Source organism: Cyprinodon tularosa, unplaced genomic scaffold (genome assembly GCF_016077235.1).
Source record: "Cyprinodon tularosa strain WSP-4 unplaced genomic scaffold, ASM1607723v1 ctg89, whole genome shotgun sequence".
NCBI lineage: Eukaryota > Metazoa > Chordata > Actinopteri > Cyprinodontiformes > Cyprinodontidae > Cyprinodon > Cyprinodon tularosa.
In genome coordinates, this window is record NW_024039662.1 from 690,384 (window position 1) to 705,902 (window position 15,519).

Consider the following 15,519-nt stretch of genomic DNA (forward strand, 5'->3'; position numbering starts at 1 on the left):
ACGCAGAAATTACACAAATAAAACATTTATTTCCTTATTATTAATCTGTAATGTTTTGATTCATATTCAGAGAGACTGAAAAAGGAGGAGAAAACTCGTCAGGAGCTGGAGAAGGCTAAGAGGAAGCTCGATGGAGAGACGTCTGACTTCCAGGACCAAATAGGCGAGCTGCAGTCACAGATAGAGGAGCTGAAAACTCAGCTGAGCAAGAAGGAGGAGGAACAGCAGATGATGCAAACCAGGTGGGAGAATCAGTGACACATTTAGATGGAAAATAGATCCACAGTTTGCTTTAGCAAACTGTGGTTCTCACACAGATTTCAATGTCTGTCATTTAGATGTCAGATTTCAAATTTTATACAAAGTTCTTCACAAAGAAGATAAATCAAACTTAAAAAAGATAACTCAAAGATAAATCAAATTTACCTCATGAAAGTTTGAAAAATTATGTTGACTTCCATGAACTTAAGTTACAAGGTGATGGTTTCATTGTAGATCCTTTATTACTATTTTTCCTAACTTATTAACTATTGAATTTGAAGAGGCTGTTTGCATAAACACTGTTCAGCTTTCAAAATTGACTCAAAGTAGCAACGTAAATACTGTAAGATCCTCAATATGGGTACTGGGAACTGTTTCTAAGGAGGGGAACTTGGTGCTACAGAGTTACATCATTGCAGACACTTTGTTCACTCAGGTCTTTGGAAACTGGAGTTATTCAGAAGTGAATGGCAGAGAGAAGCAGAGAGGGGCTGGCTTTGGTTCAGAGGAATGGACTCAGCTTTACATGTCTAAAAACTTTGTGGTACTCTTTGTGTTTGATTTAATTTGTTGCTCTGTGAAGCAATAACTTCTGACTTTAAATAATATTGTTTTGTAAGAATGTATTTTAGATAAAGTTGCATTATTTTACAATATTTGTTAAAAAATTTTCTTTATCCTCCTTTTAAAGATTGTTTATTTAGTTTTTTTATTTGGCGCTCTCGCTTTAAAAACGTGAGAGAAATATGCTTCTACTGACTTTTATTGTTCAAATAAAAAGAAAAGCCACTAAAATTACAAATAAGGGTCTTTTTAGTAAATTGGTTGTTTCCGGCCTCCATATTCATCAAATCCTGACTGTTAGTGTGTTTGGATCCATAAATCCTGTATGAAGCTTGTCCTATATGTCATGATCGGTTTAACATATCTGACCCACATCAAGAGTAACCACTCAGAGAGCACGGAAAAAGTTTAACAGGTTTTTTGAAGGAGTGAACAGGAGTTGGATCTGGAACTCAGTGAGCTGGTGACCCGGAACTGGAAGTGAGAAGGGAAGTTCAGTGGTCAGTTCAGGTACCGTGGGAATCTTGGAAGCACTTAGATTTTGCAAGGTTGGGAACTCACGGTTGAGGGGGGCCTTCTTAGTCCTTGAATCCAGACTGTGTGGTAAATCCAGAGAATGGTGCACACGTTGGAGGGTGGACAGGTTGAAAAGCGTTGGACCCGGAGGAGTAATGGAGGGGACTGTCACTCGGATTTTCGATGGGTATTTGAATGGAACATATGGAGGTTTTCCCCTGCTCAGTGTAACTCGGTTTTTTCCTTGCAGGGGAAAGAAGGTCCAGGAAACTCGTTAGACTCAGAGAAACAAAGCTAGATTAGATTCAGCTAAACTCAGCTTGGCTAGAGTAACCAAAACTGGCAAACACTCTGGCGTCGAGGTAGTGACAGCCCACTGCTCAAATACTCCTCCAGATAATGATCCAATGAGCCGCAGGTGTGCATGGAGGGACAGCGAAGACAGGGCGCCTCCTGGTGGTGGAAAAGGAAAAACACACAAACTGGATTCCTAACACTATAAGCATTTCTGTAGCCAAATCTCCAGCTGATTATGATTCATAGATCCTGCAACAAAATAAGGCTTATATAAATACATACGTTTGTATTTGTAATATATTCGTTATATGCAAAGAAAATTATTCATTATATACAATATTATTGTCTCTTCTTAACAGAGGGGAGGAAGAGATCAACCAGAAGAACAACGCTCTGAAGCAGATCAGGGAGCTGCAGGCCCAGCTGTCTGAGCTGCAGGAGGACCTTGAGTCAGAGAAGCAGGCCAGAAACAAAGCTGAGAAACTCAAGAGGGATCTGAGCGAGGAGCTGGAGGCCCTGAAGACGGAGCTGGAAGACACCCTGGATACGACTGCAGCGCAGCAGGAGCTCAGGTAACACCCCTAGCAATGTTTTCCATTCTTCTTATCCACCGTGAGCTTTCTCCTGACCCTTTCACTGCTCTGTTTAGAACCAAACGTGAGCAGGAGGTGGCGGAGCTGAAGAAAGCCATTGAAGAGGAAACTAAAAACCATGAAGCTCAGATTCAGGAGATGAGACAAAGGCAAGCAACCGCCCTGGAGGAGCTGTCAGAACAGCTGGAGCAGGCCAAAAGGGTACGAGACCTTCACACAATCAGTATTCTGATACCACGGTTTGATCCATTTACTAAGATAATTTAAGTGTTTAACACAACAATTGTTTTTTTTTATTTTTTTATCTAGTTTAAAGCTAACTTAGAAAAGACCAAGCAGAGTCAAGAGAGTGCCAACAAGGAGCTGACCAATGAAGTGAAAACCTTACAGCAGGCAAAGACAGAGTCTGAACACAAGAGGAAGAAGCTGGAGGGTCAGCTGCAGGAGTACATGGCCCGAGTCACAGAGGGGGAGAGGGCCAAAGGGGAGCTGGCTGAGCGCACGCACAAGCTGCAGGTGACTGATCCAAGCTTCTGCTCTAAAGGGTCTTCATGCTTCCAGACAAATCTCATATAAAGGTTTCCTTCGTCATTACATGAGAAATTGTAATTCTTTGGAACATCTTCGGTTTCATGGGTCAGAGGTTCAGCTTCACTCTGCATATCATACACATCACAAACAGACAGGAAGCTGCACCTACCAATGCATTTCACTGTAAACATCATCAGGGTACAAATTCATCAAGAACATCAAGTTCGCAAAAAATAAAGGAAAAAATAAAGCAAAAAATAAAGCTTTGTGCACACAAAGTTTTATTAAATTTTTTATAACATTAGGAGTTCATCACAACCAATTCAAAGTTCATTTGCATGAGTTTGCAGACCTGGACTCAGATCAGGACATCAGAAAGAAACACATTGACTGCCTTATAACTACTTATCATAGGCTACATTCAAACGCAAGGCATTAATGCTCAATCCCGTTTTTTTTGTGTGAAATTCGATTCTTTTGCGCTCTCATTTACATTTCTAAGAATATGCGGCTTATATGTGATCTCCTGTGTGAACTGCATTCACATAACTTAAGTGTCCCGGATGCGCAGTCGAGGACGCAATGACTTCACAAGGGAGCATGCTCTGTGTTTATAGATTAAACATGGATGGTAGTGCTGGAGCGTACATAAAGATCTTTCCCAACATCAGCCAGTGAATAAGCAACACAAAAATTTTAAAGAGAGTTGAAAATAAAGACTGCTTTCTGCATTATCGTCCGCCATGGTTGTTGTTCTTGCCGCTTCTTTAAAGCAAAACCTAGAATAGTGATCTTTGTTGAGTACTAATAGCATCAGGTCGGATGAATGCGGCCTGGCTGTTCAATCACAGGTCGCATTTGAAAAGATCAGATCGAATTCAGGACCGCATAGCGAAGTGGCCTGAATCGCATTGGAAAAATGTGTTGTTCAGACTGCCATGAAAAGATTAGATACAAGTCGCCTTGGTGCAAAAAAATCATATTTAGGTCACCTCAGACTGCTGTGTGAATTTAGCCATGGAGTCTCGTCATTCATAATAAATTCTGAATTGATTTTGAGCAACAAAAACTCGTTGAACCTTTAATATGGATCCGATTTTATTACAGATATTGAAATTAAATCATCAAGTTAAGGACTGATCAATGATTCTTTAAGCATTTTAACTTTTTTGTTATTTTATAATAACTGATTCAAAGCTGGTTTAAAGCACTAAATAACTTTTTTTAAAAAGGCCTGAATCTCTTCACACAGACTGAACTGGACAATGTGTCCGCCTTGCTGGAAGATGCAGAGAGGAAGGGGATCAAGACGGCCAAAGATCTTGCCGGATTGGAGAGTCAGCTGCAAGACACGCAGGTGATGTTTAGTATTCCAGATAATTTGTCAAGTTTCTTGAATCCTCTCCTTTTTAACTGACAGCAGCCAATTTATTTTTATGCAGGAGCTTCTCCAGGAAGAGACGCGCCAGAAACTGAACCTGAGCAGCCGTGTTCGCCAGCTGGAGGAGGAGAAAGCCGCCCTGCAAGAGCAGCAGGAGGAGGACGAGGAGGCGCGCAAGAATCTGGAGAAGCAGCTGTTGACAGTTCAGGCTCAGGTAGGATGTGGTGATTCCTTGTCTCTGTTCCCACAGCATGCTAATTCCTTTTTCTTCTGGATCTGATGGTATGTTTGTGCGTTTGCAGCTGTCAGAGAGCAAAAAGAAGCTTGAGGATGACGTCGGGACGATAGAAGGCCTGGAGGAGACAAAGAAGAAATTGCAGAAGGATCTGGAGCTGTCCAACCAACGCCTGGAAGAGAAGACGATTGCTTTTGAGAAGATGGAGAAGACAAAGACTCGTCTTCAGCAGGAGCTGGATGATCTCACCGTTGACTTGGATCATCAGAGGCAGATCGTCTCCAACCTGGAGAAGAAGCAGAAGAAGTTTGACCAGGTCAGACCGAGTCATACAATAAATCCCCTGCAGTGCCATAAATAATCATTTATACATCAAACATAAAACATTTTTTTGATTTTGCAACCAAAACTTTTCCTATATTTTGCCAAAACTATATTAATATTTTTCCTTTTCCAAAATATGATCATTTATAAGCATCTGTGTTCAGCCTGACACTTTGCATAAAACCTAATGTTACTGAGCGCCCTTAGAGGTCACTGTAATGAGGTATTCTGATCAATTTCAAATGCAAACCTGAATTATTTTGTAATGGACGGGCTTGAGTACCCCATTCCCACCACACCAAGCACAGTTAGTAAGAACAGCACAGGGGATTGTGGGATGTCTTATCCCTCATCTGGACTTGGTTTATACTTAACGAATCCAGCAAAGTCCATAATGTAGTTTGTTTCACTTCCATCTACAAAACAATTCAGGATCATAGCATCCAAAACAGTTAGACTCAGGAGCAGTTTCTTTCCCAAAGCCTTAAAGGAAACCGTCTTCCTGCAACCAGACACTAAACCTCCCTGCTGGAAATTTAAAGATACCTGGATTTTAAATTGCCCTGACATTTATTTTTACTCTAAATACAGATCAAAAACTTGACATACATCCTCCATCCAAACTGACTGAAAGCTGTTTTTGTTACGATCATCTTTTGGAAAATAAGCTTGGTATAGATCCTTATAAATGTAATCCTCTCATCTTTTTATGCATTTTATTTTTAGAATTTAGATCTTCTAAGCTCTATTTATAAATGAAATTATGATCCCTGGTTGGATCTGCAGATGCTGGCTGAGGAGAAAAGCATCTCAGCTCGTTATGCTGAGGAGCGGGACCGCGCAGAAGCTGAGGCCAGAGAGAAGGAGACCAAAGCTCTGTCCATGACCCGAGCTTTAGACGAGGCCCTGGAGGCCAAAGAGGAGCTGGAGAGGATTAACAAGCAGCTCAGAGCTGAGATGGAAGATCTGATGAGCTCAAAGGACGACGTTGGCAAGAACGTGAGCATCACGAAACTGAGATTTAATAGCATTTTGTTTCATTAATTCCTTTGTTTTACGTTTTTAAAATCCTTTTGTATTTTGCAGGTCCATGAGCTAGAGAAGTCCAAGCGCACTCTGGAGCAGCAGCTGGAGGAGATGAAGACCCAGCTGGAGGAGCTGGAGGACGAGCTGCAGGCCACAGAGGACGCCAAGCTGCGTCTGGAGGTCAACATGCAGGCCATGAAGGCGCAATACGAAAGAGACCTTCAGGGCCGGGATGATCAGAACGACGAGAAGAAAAGAGCGCTGGTCAAACAGGTGCCGAATTAAATCCCAGTTATACTGAACCTCTAATCAGTCACGAATCCCACCTGCACTTTCCCTTAATCCCTTACTGATATCTTTAATCCTTTCTGCTGCAGGTGCGAGAAATGGAAGCAGAGCTGGAGGATGAAAGAAAGCAGAAAGCTTTGGCTGTGGCTGCCAAGAAGAAGCTGGAGATGGACTTAAAGGATATAGAGGGACACATAGAAGGAGCCAACAAGGCTCGCGATGAAGCCATAAAGCAGCTACGCAAGTTACAGGTGAGGACTTAGATGCACGTCAAACTGAGTTGCAGGTTTGTTACGTCCTCTGAACATTTTCCTTTTCTTCAGGCTCAGATGAAGGACTATCAGAGGGAGCTGGAGGACACCAGAGCCTCCAGAGATGATATCTTTGCCTTGTCTAAGGAGACGGAGAAGAAACTTAAAAGCCTGGAAGCGGAAATTGTTCAACTACATGAGGTCAGAGCAGCCTAATCATCAGGGCTCCTCCACAGCTCTTGTTGGACTTATTGGAATTTTGTTAAATGCGTGGTGGGACTACAAATTTTCCCTGTGCCTTTTAGGATCTGGCAGCTTCTGAAAGGGGTCGCCGCCATGCAGAGCAAGAGCGAGACGAGCTGCAGGATGAGATCTCCAACAGCACTTCTGGAAAGTAAGTAGAAACACCTGTTGTATAAAATTATAATATAAAATATAATTACATTTCTGTTTATACCATAGTTTTAGTCATAGTTTGACCGAAAACTCATGTTGGTTAACAGCACTTTTATTTTTTATACACTGCAAAAACAATCTAGAAGTAAGTAAAATAATTTAAATTAAGTGTAGATCTCCTTAATTTTAGTAGGTAAATAGGATGATTTAACAATGGAATGAGTATATTTACTCTTAAAATAAGATAATTAGATAGTAAACATTTGAAATAAGACAATGTGCAGGTTAAGACTCTCCATCATCCAGGTCATAGTCATTCCAAAAAAAGAAAATTAAAAACAATCCACCTTGTGCAAGATTTTGATGGGCTACTGTATAAAACCTCAAATTCAACGCTATTCCTGACATTATGAATTGAAAAAGCTTCCTGGATGGGAAGCAAAATGTTTTCAAAATTGTAAACAAAGTCCAGTGGATTGTTTTTAATTTTCTTTTTTTGGAAATAAGACAATGCAATTATGTTTTCTTACCGTATTTTCACGACTATAAGGCGCACTTAAACGTCTTTTTTTCCCCTCAAAATGTGCGGTGCGCCCTATGGTGCGGTGCGCCCTATGTGTGATGTAACTGCGACTTTTGAGACCACCTCATTGAGGAGATGATGAAAGAGTGGCTGAATGTAAGGAGACCAGGTGTTTTTTTTTTCCACCCCTCACAATCGCTGTTAATATGTAACTCCATGCGTGCCCATCTCACAGCTGATGTGAAAAACATGGGGAAACAAATTAACCCTGTGCTCGCTGTTCAACCGCTCAACATCGGTGTGAACCGGACCCAGCAGGTGCAACAGAAGCAGCGAGTTTACATGCAAAGTCAATGGTTGACGCGCGTATAGGTGCAGCAAAAGGTCCCGCAGCGCGTTTTGAGCCGCAGGTGCAGCACGTCGGGATCGTTTAAGCATCTGATGCACCGCCAACGCGCTGCTGCTGCTCCAGATGGAAAATTTTAAGCTTTGCTGCTGGACGCGCCGCATCAACCAATCAGAGAAGCTGATCTGGGAGCTGACAGCTAGACAGACACAGCGCTCTGATGAAAGAGGAGATGATTAAAGCGTGGCTGAGGGAGGTGTAGCCTATGTGAGGAGAACAGGTGTTTTTTCCACCCATCACCATCGCTGCGTGCCCATCTCACAGCCGATGTGAAAAAAAAGGTGAATCAATGAACGCTGTGCTCGCCGTTATCCCGGGGGGTCTGACAAAGGAGCTTCAACCGCCCAACATCGGTGTGACGCGCCCGTTCACAGTAAGGCTGCGAGCGGCGTGGGAGCGATGGATGGCCGACAGAGACCACAGTTTCAGGATAAGTTGAAGGCAGCGCCGGGCAAGTTACGCCACAGTTTGCGGATGGATTGTAGATGCTTGGACTAACGTGTCTGCTGGCTCTGTTCTTCAAGCTTTTGCAAAAGCCGGCATTATTTCTGAGGAGCTGCGCTGCACGGAAAGTGACTCTGACAGCGAAGAAGGGGAAACTGGCATGTCTGATTTAGCGCAGCTGTTTAATTCAGAAACAGAGGATGATGACTTTGATGGGTTTGATTAATACTTTGTAATAAATACATGAATAAAGCACAATCATACTCAGTTTTGCTCCCGCTCTATTTTTCTACCTGAAAACTTAATTCAGCAGCAGGCTCTGGGCCGCGGCGCATCCGGACTCACCTCGGCAGGTGTTTTTTCATCTAAATAATCTAAATCTTTTTAAGTGAGAAAGTCCACCTGAAAATTTAATCATTGCAGTCAGTTCATCCAGATTATTATCCTGCCTATGTTTTAAGTTAATTTATGCGTCAATAAACGAAGAAGAAGGGGAAACTGGCATGTCGGATTTAGCGCAGCTGTTTAATTCAGAAACAGAGGATGATGACTTTGATGGGTTTGATTAATACTTTGTAATAAATACATTAATAAAGCACAATCATACTCAGTTTTGCTCCCGCTCTATTTTTCTACCTGAAAACTTAATTCAACAGCAGTGGGCGCGTCTCCTCCTCTTCACCGCGGTGGCTGGCAGGTGTTTTTTCATCTAAATAATCTAAATCTTGCAGCTATATTTGCTGTGATCAGTGGGAATAAAGTAGTTTTAATATGTTTTTAAGTGAGAAAGTCCGCCTGAAAACTTCATAATTGCAGTCAGTTCATCCAGATTATCTATTTCTGTCGGAGCCGCTCAGACCCCCACATACCAGCGGTGCACCGACAGCAGAAATCCTTTCGTTCACCGCGGCTGCTGGCAGGTGTTTTTCATCTAAATAATTGAAACTGCAGGCACCAGGATACCGGTAATAAAAGCGAACATATTCCGTCGGCAGGCTTCAGGATTTTAAGTTAATTTAGGAGTGATCACAGCGCTGTGTCATCTGCGATGTGTCTGTCTCACGGCCAGCTGCCAGGTTTGATTAATACTTTGTAAAATACATGAATAAAGCACAGTCATACTCAGTTTTGCCCCCGCTGTATTTTTAAATACGCAGTAGAGGTATTTAAAGGTAGTAGAGGACATGTACCGGTATATAAAAAACGCGCCCTATAGTCCGGTGCGCCTTATGTGTGTGTTAAATACAGAAATGGGACACATAACTGAGAGTGCGCCTTTTAGTACGGTGCGCCTTATGGTCGTGAAAATACGGTATTTTAAATGTAAATTGTCTTGTTCCCCTGGCAAAGTGTCTCACCTCAAGAAAACGAATCCCTTATATCTCAATAGATTTCAATTTTTTGCAGTGTATTAGTGTTTGAGATACAAAAAGAAAGAAAATTATGGGTAATTATATCTTTTATTTTATTTTTAGTGTAAATTTCTTCTTATTACAAATAAATTGAATGTATTGTTGGTCTAAAGGAAAAAAGCTGAGAAAGTAGAATAAAAATCAATGAAACTCGTTTTATTAACAATAAAGAATTAAGCTAAACATGAAAATCATCTTGTAGAGTAAAACTTAGGTAGAGATACCAGTTATGTTTTATCTGTAATAACAGTAACATTTTGTTTGTCTGTCAGGGCTGCCCTGATGGATGAGAAGAGGAGGCTGGAGGCTCGGATCGCTCAGCTGGAGGAGGAGCTAGAGGAGGAACAGGGCAACATGGAGCTGCTCAATGACCGCTTCAGGAAAACAAACATGCAGGTTCTGTAGGAAGTTCTGGAGCTCATTATTGATCATCATAATTCTTCTCTACTAATAACAAACTTCACCTATTTTTGCTTTTTCCTCCTTCCGTTTGTTCAGGTGGACACGCTGACCACCGAGCTGAGTGTGGAGCGCAGCGCTGCGCAAAAGAGCGAAAACGCTCGCCAGCAGTTGGAGCGCCAAAACAAGGACCTGCGTGCCAAACTGAGCGAGCTGGAGGGTTCAGTGAAAAGCAGATTCAAGGCCTTCATCACCGCTCTAGAGGCGAAGATAGTGCAGCTGGAGGAACAGCTGGAGCAGGAGGCCAGGTAGGAGAGACATCTTAGTTTCACCTGGTCTATGCCGAGCACTGATCTGGCGAGCAAAGACAAATCTGTTTTTCACTAAAGGGAGCGAGCAGCAGCCAACAAGATCGTAAGGAGAACAGAGAAGAAGCTGAAAGAAGTCTGCATGCAGGTGGAGGATGAGCGTCGCCATGGTGATCAATTTAAGGAGCAGGTATGTCTGCCTCTGGCTTTGATGTGGATCGGTTTTTATAGCATACTTTATTCCAGCTATTCTTAATTCAATACTTTTCCGTCCCTGTGTGAAGCTGGAGAAGGCTAACTCCCGCATGAAGCAGCTGAAGCGGCAGCTGGAGGAGGCGGAGGAGGAGGCCACCAGGGCCAACGCCTCCCGCAGGAAGCTGCAGAGGGAGCTGGATGACGCCACAGAGGCCAGCGAGGGCCTGAGCAGAGAGGTTCACACTCTCAAGAACCGTCTGAGGTAAAGTGTAGTTTTTAATTGAGAACATGTTTCCTTCTTTAGAGATGCAGAACATTACAGTTTTTATCGCATTGATGCACTTTATTTACTCATGTTGCTTCTGACTGCTTTGATTTGGGGCAAAATTTGCAGTCATTGCTGCAATAAATTGCCAAGGTTTCCACGCAAACCCTGTAAGTATAGAAAAATAAAAGCTGTGAATGGAGGAAAGTTTGACTTTCAGACTTTATGTCCTCAATAGAAAATAAAAATTTGATCATCTTAAATTTCAGTAGTTTCTTTTAACATGATTTTTAGAATTTTTGTTAAACATCCTGAGTTACTCACCAAAAGATTGAAATGATTATTTCACTGTTCTTATTATTCTGTAGATCTACTAATTAATCTGCAAGAAGACTGAATTTATGGAGGATGATAAGTCTCACAGTACAATAAACAAATATATGATATAGTTGAAATATCAAATATATGATATTATGAAATAATACAGACTTTATTTAATAGATACATATTTAAATAAATATTTAATGTGTCTGTACTGAAAAACATCATGAATTAAATTAAAATGTCACACATCCATCAAAGTCAAAGAGGCGGGACTAGAGCCTCTCTCATAGAAACCCTGACATCTGATAGGCTGCTTCTAACTGAGCGAAATAAGAAACCTTCATCCTCTTTTTCTTAAACTCTTAAGTAAATATTATAACTGAAAAGGTGGAAATAACTTCAAAAATACTCTATATCCTTAGTTTGGTCTTAAATAGATCTAATAATCTTACAAGAGAGTTTTTTAGGTCTAGGGATGTGGGACCTGTCAGATCTGGCATGAATTCCTTATAATGCAAACATTTTGGAAGTTTTAGTTCAGGCATGCGCAAAGTCGGTCCTCGAGGGCCGCTGTCCTGCAGGTTTTAGATAATATTCATATAATAATCAATAATCAGCTGTGCTAAAGCACGGAATCCTCTAAAAGCTGCAGGACAGCGGCCCTCGAGGACCTGGTTTAGTTTAACCTGCTCCTCCACTGAATGTGATCAATACTTTAGGGCCAATCAGTTCTACCTTCTACCTGTTTTGCTAACCAATTAAATATAATGGAAACAATCCTGTTTCCTACTGATCTTTACCTCCACTCCTCTTCCTCACACAGACGCGGCGGCCCCATAACCTTCTCCTCCAGTCGCTCGGGCCGACGCCCCCTGCAGGTGGAAGGAACCTCCTTGGACCTACTGTCAGACGATGAGCTGGAAAACAAGATCACTGACAACAACGCCAACGAGACGCCAGCCCCCCAGCAGGAGTAGAAGAACCTTCTCCTCTCCCTTATATCCATATAACTAAGCCGCAACAATCCTTCAGACTTTACCTGCTTGAACAGGGATCCTCTTCTTCCTTTATTACTTCTGGTTTTAATGAACTTTCCAACAATTCTTTTGTTAATATTTCGCAAATGAGTTCCCATCCAATTTTAGTCCGAAGCTCTTTTATTCCTCGCCTATATCAGATATCTCATAGTAGACACCAGCATTTGTACCCCAACGCCCTCATTACTACTCCTGTAAAGTTTACTTTTAACAAGTCACCACTCTGTGTTTAGCTACAGAGCTGCAGGTGAAACCTTAAAAGCACGAAACCCTGCAGCTTTTAAACAGGAAAAGCAGAACTTGGTGGGCGAAAGATTCAGGTAAACAGCACTGCAAAATTTGAATTATCAGTTAGGAGTAGATTGTGATACAATACTTTGCATAATGGTTTTAGAAAACACTGAACATTTCCTCATTTTGTCACACTACACACTACACAGGATTTTTTTGGGATTGCAGCACAAAGCAGGATGTAGTCGTGAAGTCCAAGAGAACTGATATATAATCTGTGTCTGTATATCTATAGGATATCCTGCTGGAAGGTGAACTTCAAGTCTGCTGCAGCTGTATAAAAGTGCATCTAACCTGTTTAGATGGACCTTTCAAAGTAAAGCAGGCTGCATACGAATGCACAACACAGCTCGCTGTTATACACAGATTTTAATTGATCAGTCACATAAAATCCTAATTAAACACATTCAATTAGCGGTTTTAAGTAGACAAAATGTAAAAATGTTCAGTGTTTCTATGCATTTGTATAAACAGACACATCATGAATCTTTTGTTATTGAAATGCAGTATCTCGCAGGGGTGAGTTTAACCCTCACATATTTGTAAACATTTTATCCCATCTTTAGTGCAGAGATGGCAAAAGTACTCACTTTCCGTACTTGAGTAAAAGTACAGATACTTGGGTTAAAAAATACTCTGGTAAAAGTGGAAGTACTGATTAAACTTCTTTACTCAAGTAAAAGTAACAAAGTACAGGCTTGTAAATTTACTTAAAGTATAAAAGTAAAAGTAGAAACCACTTTTTTCCTGCCGTTGCCTACATTTTAAATGAATGTCTGCCAATAGGACTAGATCTCCGTTGTGTTCATTTTCAATCATCTCGTCGTCCATACTACTATGCTAACGCCACCGCCACCAAGCTGCAATGATTTGCTGCGAATGAATACCGCCGAATCTGTCGATTCATCTTGTAGTGGTGCGTCAAATGCAACATAGATTCCCATCCAATTAGATTGAATTTGGTATTGATGACGTGAAAAATAATAACGGTAACTCCATTGAAATGATTAAAAACTAAAGTAACGAGCCAATTTAAAAAAATGTAAGGAGTAGAAAGTACAGATATTTGTGTAAAAATGTAAGGAGTAGAAGTAAAAAGTCGCCATAAAAATAAGTAGTAAAGTAAAAATATCAGAAAAATCTACTTGAGTACAGTAACGAAGTATTTGTACTTCGTTACTTCCCATCTCTGCTTTAGTGGGACGACACTGGAAAACAGTGGAAGTTAACCCCATGGTAGATAACTCATTAAGGACCTAATTGGGTTACATAAAGATGCTTTAGACCATAAGAAGATTGATAACAGCCTGAAACTGAGCTGCAGCTCGGTTGGCTGGCTCGGTTTAACAGGTACAGGCTCCACTCAGAACAGGCTTCATCATGGAAGACCAAAGAAGTTAAGTGTAGAGAAAAAAATCTGTGAAATTTTTACTGCATTCAATTGGTCTGCATGACTGGTATTTAAGAAGGAAACCTCTAAGGATGACAAACCATAAATTAGTTTGTTGAAGGCAGAGTTAATGTTGAGGATTACCGTAAACCATATCATGCTGTCTGATGAAACCAGGATAAACTTTTTGGTTCAGGTGGTGTTCAACAGGTCTAGTGATAACCATGTTTTGTAAAAGCACGGTGGTGGGCGTGTCATAGTTTAGAGCTGCTATCTATGAGGCCCTCATACCTCAGACCTGTTTACCGAATGCATTCTTGGTAAACCCGTTTACCCGTTAGCTCTATGTACAGGAGTGCTGCGACACACATTTCTAGTGACGCCAGAGGCGCGATTTTGGAGATTCAGTGATGCAGCAGACGCACAACACCTGCGATGGATGCAAAGCAACAGTAGCTGGGATGGAAAAATCTAAATTGGGGACCGGATGCATCTGAGGCAGGTTGAAGGAGCGCAGCAGAGATCCCGTTTTATCAATCAAAATGGAAGACGGAAAAAATAATGTTGACACAAGATGAAATAAGGAAAGCCCCTAAGAGTTTGTGGTTGGCTTTTAAGAAAAAAAAAATCTAATTAGCTCTTAAAAAGACTATTAAATCATTTATCATGTCCTCCTCTTGTATTTCCAGTGAGAGGCACAGACAGTCTATGCCCTTCGTCTTTCTCCAGTCTATTGCTTTTCTGTCTGCACTCACCCTAATATTGGTTTGTTAAAGAAACTAATAGTGGTGAGCATGCATACAGACATAAGCTGTACTGAGGATCTGTGAGGCATCCTCAAACAGAAGCTGGAAAAATCTATGTATTTTGCTGACAACATAAAGTTGGCTAAAAGCCATAAAGTGGATACCAGTAGGAACCTGTGAAGCTCCAGTAAAGCTCCAAGTTAAGCCTGGAAAATAAAGGTGACCATGTGACATGTTAAAACTTGGGTCAATTATTTTTTTTTATGTATGTGTGTTGATTTTAAGGAGATAACAAATTTACCCTATTTTATAAGCTGCTCCTACTACTTTAATGTAGATCAAAGTGTCATATCTTTATTACTGTCCCATGGAAAGATGAAATTCAATACTTACAAATATGTTGGGGGTTTTCACACTTTTATGAGATACTGTACTTAATTCAGCTTAAAGCACCTTGTGAATGTGTTTAGTTGGGTCAGCTGAGCTGTAATTTAAGTCATCAGTTAGGATCGCTTGCTTTCACATGAATATGGAGCTGTGACTCTGTGCCGCCTTGTTGCCTCAGTGCTACATATCTTTGCTATTTCTTCTAATGCTTGACAGCAGGTCAGTGTTGACTCGAACCCGTTCAGTGTGAGTGCTAAAAAAAAACAGCAATTGTGCTTTTTCTTCCTTTGTGCCTTTCTCCTTTTCCTGAAGCTGCACATCTGTTTGTATCACATATATAATGTAACCAAGTATAATGTGTTGAAGGTATTTTTCTTTAAAAAATATCATGCATTTGCATATTTAATGAAATATTAGTTGCAACCCAGCGAATGTCTTCCTCCAGAGTTGTGTGTTACCTTTATAAATGATGTGTAAGCAATGAGGAAATCTTTGTAGACGGGTGCTATGACTTTTCTTATAGCTTTTTGTACTCAAATGAAAACAATCCGATAGACTTTGACTGTATTTATATCTCTGCTCTTGTTTACAATACAAACTACATTCATATTCCAACTGCTCGGTATTGCACATTGATCCCTAAGTCCTCTGATTTTGATCACATCTGGTTATTATGATTTGCAACACCCCATTTATGGACATCCCTGGTAAAAATGTGTAAAAGAAAAA

The 15,519-nt window shown here is 41.0% G+C and overlaps 1 protein-coding gene across 3 annotated transcripts in view; it reads left to right on the forward strand.

The window, feature by feature from the left end:
• LOC119775713 (myosin-10) overlaps positions 1 to 15,519 on the forward strand; it is a 91,836-nt gene extending 76,317 nt beyond the window's left edge. For 2 of the 3 annotated variants that reach the window (XM_038273789.1, XM_038273787.1), the window contains exons 25-42: positions 71 to 242; positions 1,998 to 2,210; positions 2,288 to 2,432; positions 2,541 to 2,747; positions 4,015 to 4,119; positions 4,205 to 4,357; positions 4,446 to 4,694; positions 5,489 to 5,701; positions 5,789 to 6,001; positions 6,106 to 6,267; positions 6,340 to 6,468; positions 6,573 to 6,661; positions 9,721 to 9,844; positions 9,947 to 10,155; positions 10,237 to 10,345; positions 10,440 to 10,612; positions 11,763 to 12,832; positions 13,466 to 15,519. In XM_038273789.1, coding sequence (XP_038129717.1) covers positions 71 to 242; positions 1,998 to 2,210; positions 2,288 to 2,432; positions 2,541 to 2,747; positions 4,015 to 4,119; positions 4,205 to 4,357; positions 4,446 to 4,694; positions 5,489 to 5,701; positions 5,789 to 6,001; positions 6,106 to 6,267; positions 6,340 to 6,468; positions 6,573 to 6,661; positions 9,721 to 9,844; positions 9,947 to 10,155; positions 10,237 to 10,345; positions 10,440 to 10,612; positions 11,763 to 11,916 — 2,819 coding nt within the window. In that variant the 3' untranslated portion in view covers positions 11,917 to 12,832; positions 13,466 to 15,519. Of the gene's footprint in view, positions 1 to 70; positions 243 to 1,997; positions 2,211 to 2,287; positions 2,433 to 2,540; positions 2,748 to 4,014; positions 4,120 to 4,204; positions 4,358 to 4,445; positions 4,695 to 5,488; positions 5,702 to 5,788; positions 6,002 to 6,105; positions 6,268 to 6,339; positions 6,469 to 6,572; positions 6,662 to 9,720; positions 9,845 to 9,946; positions 10,156 to 10,236; positions 10,346 to 10,439; positions 10,613 to 11,762; positions 12,833 to 13,465 lie in introns of those variants that run through there. The other variant, XM_038273788.1, reaches the window with a different exon arrangement.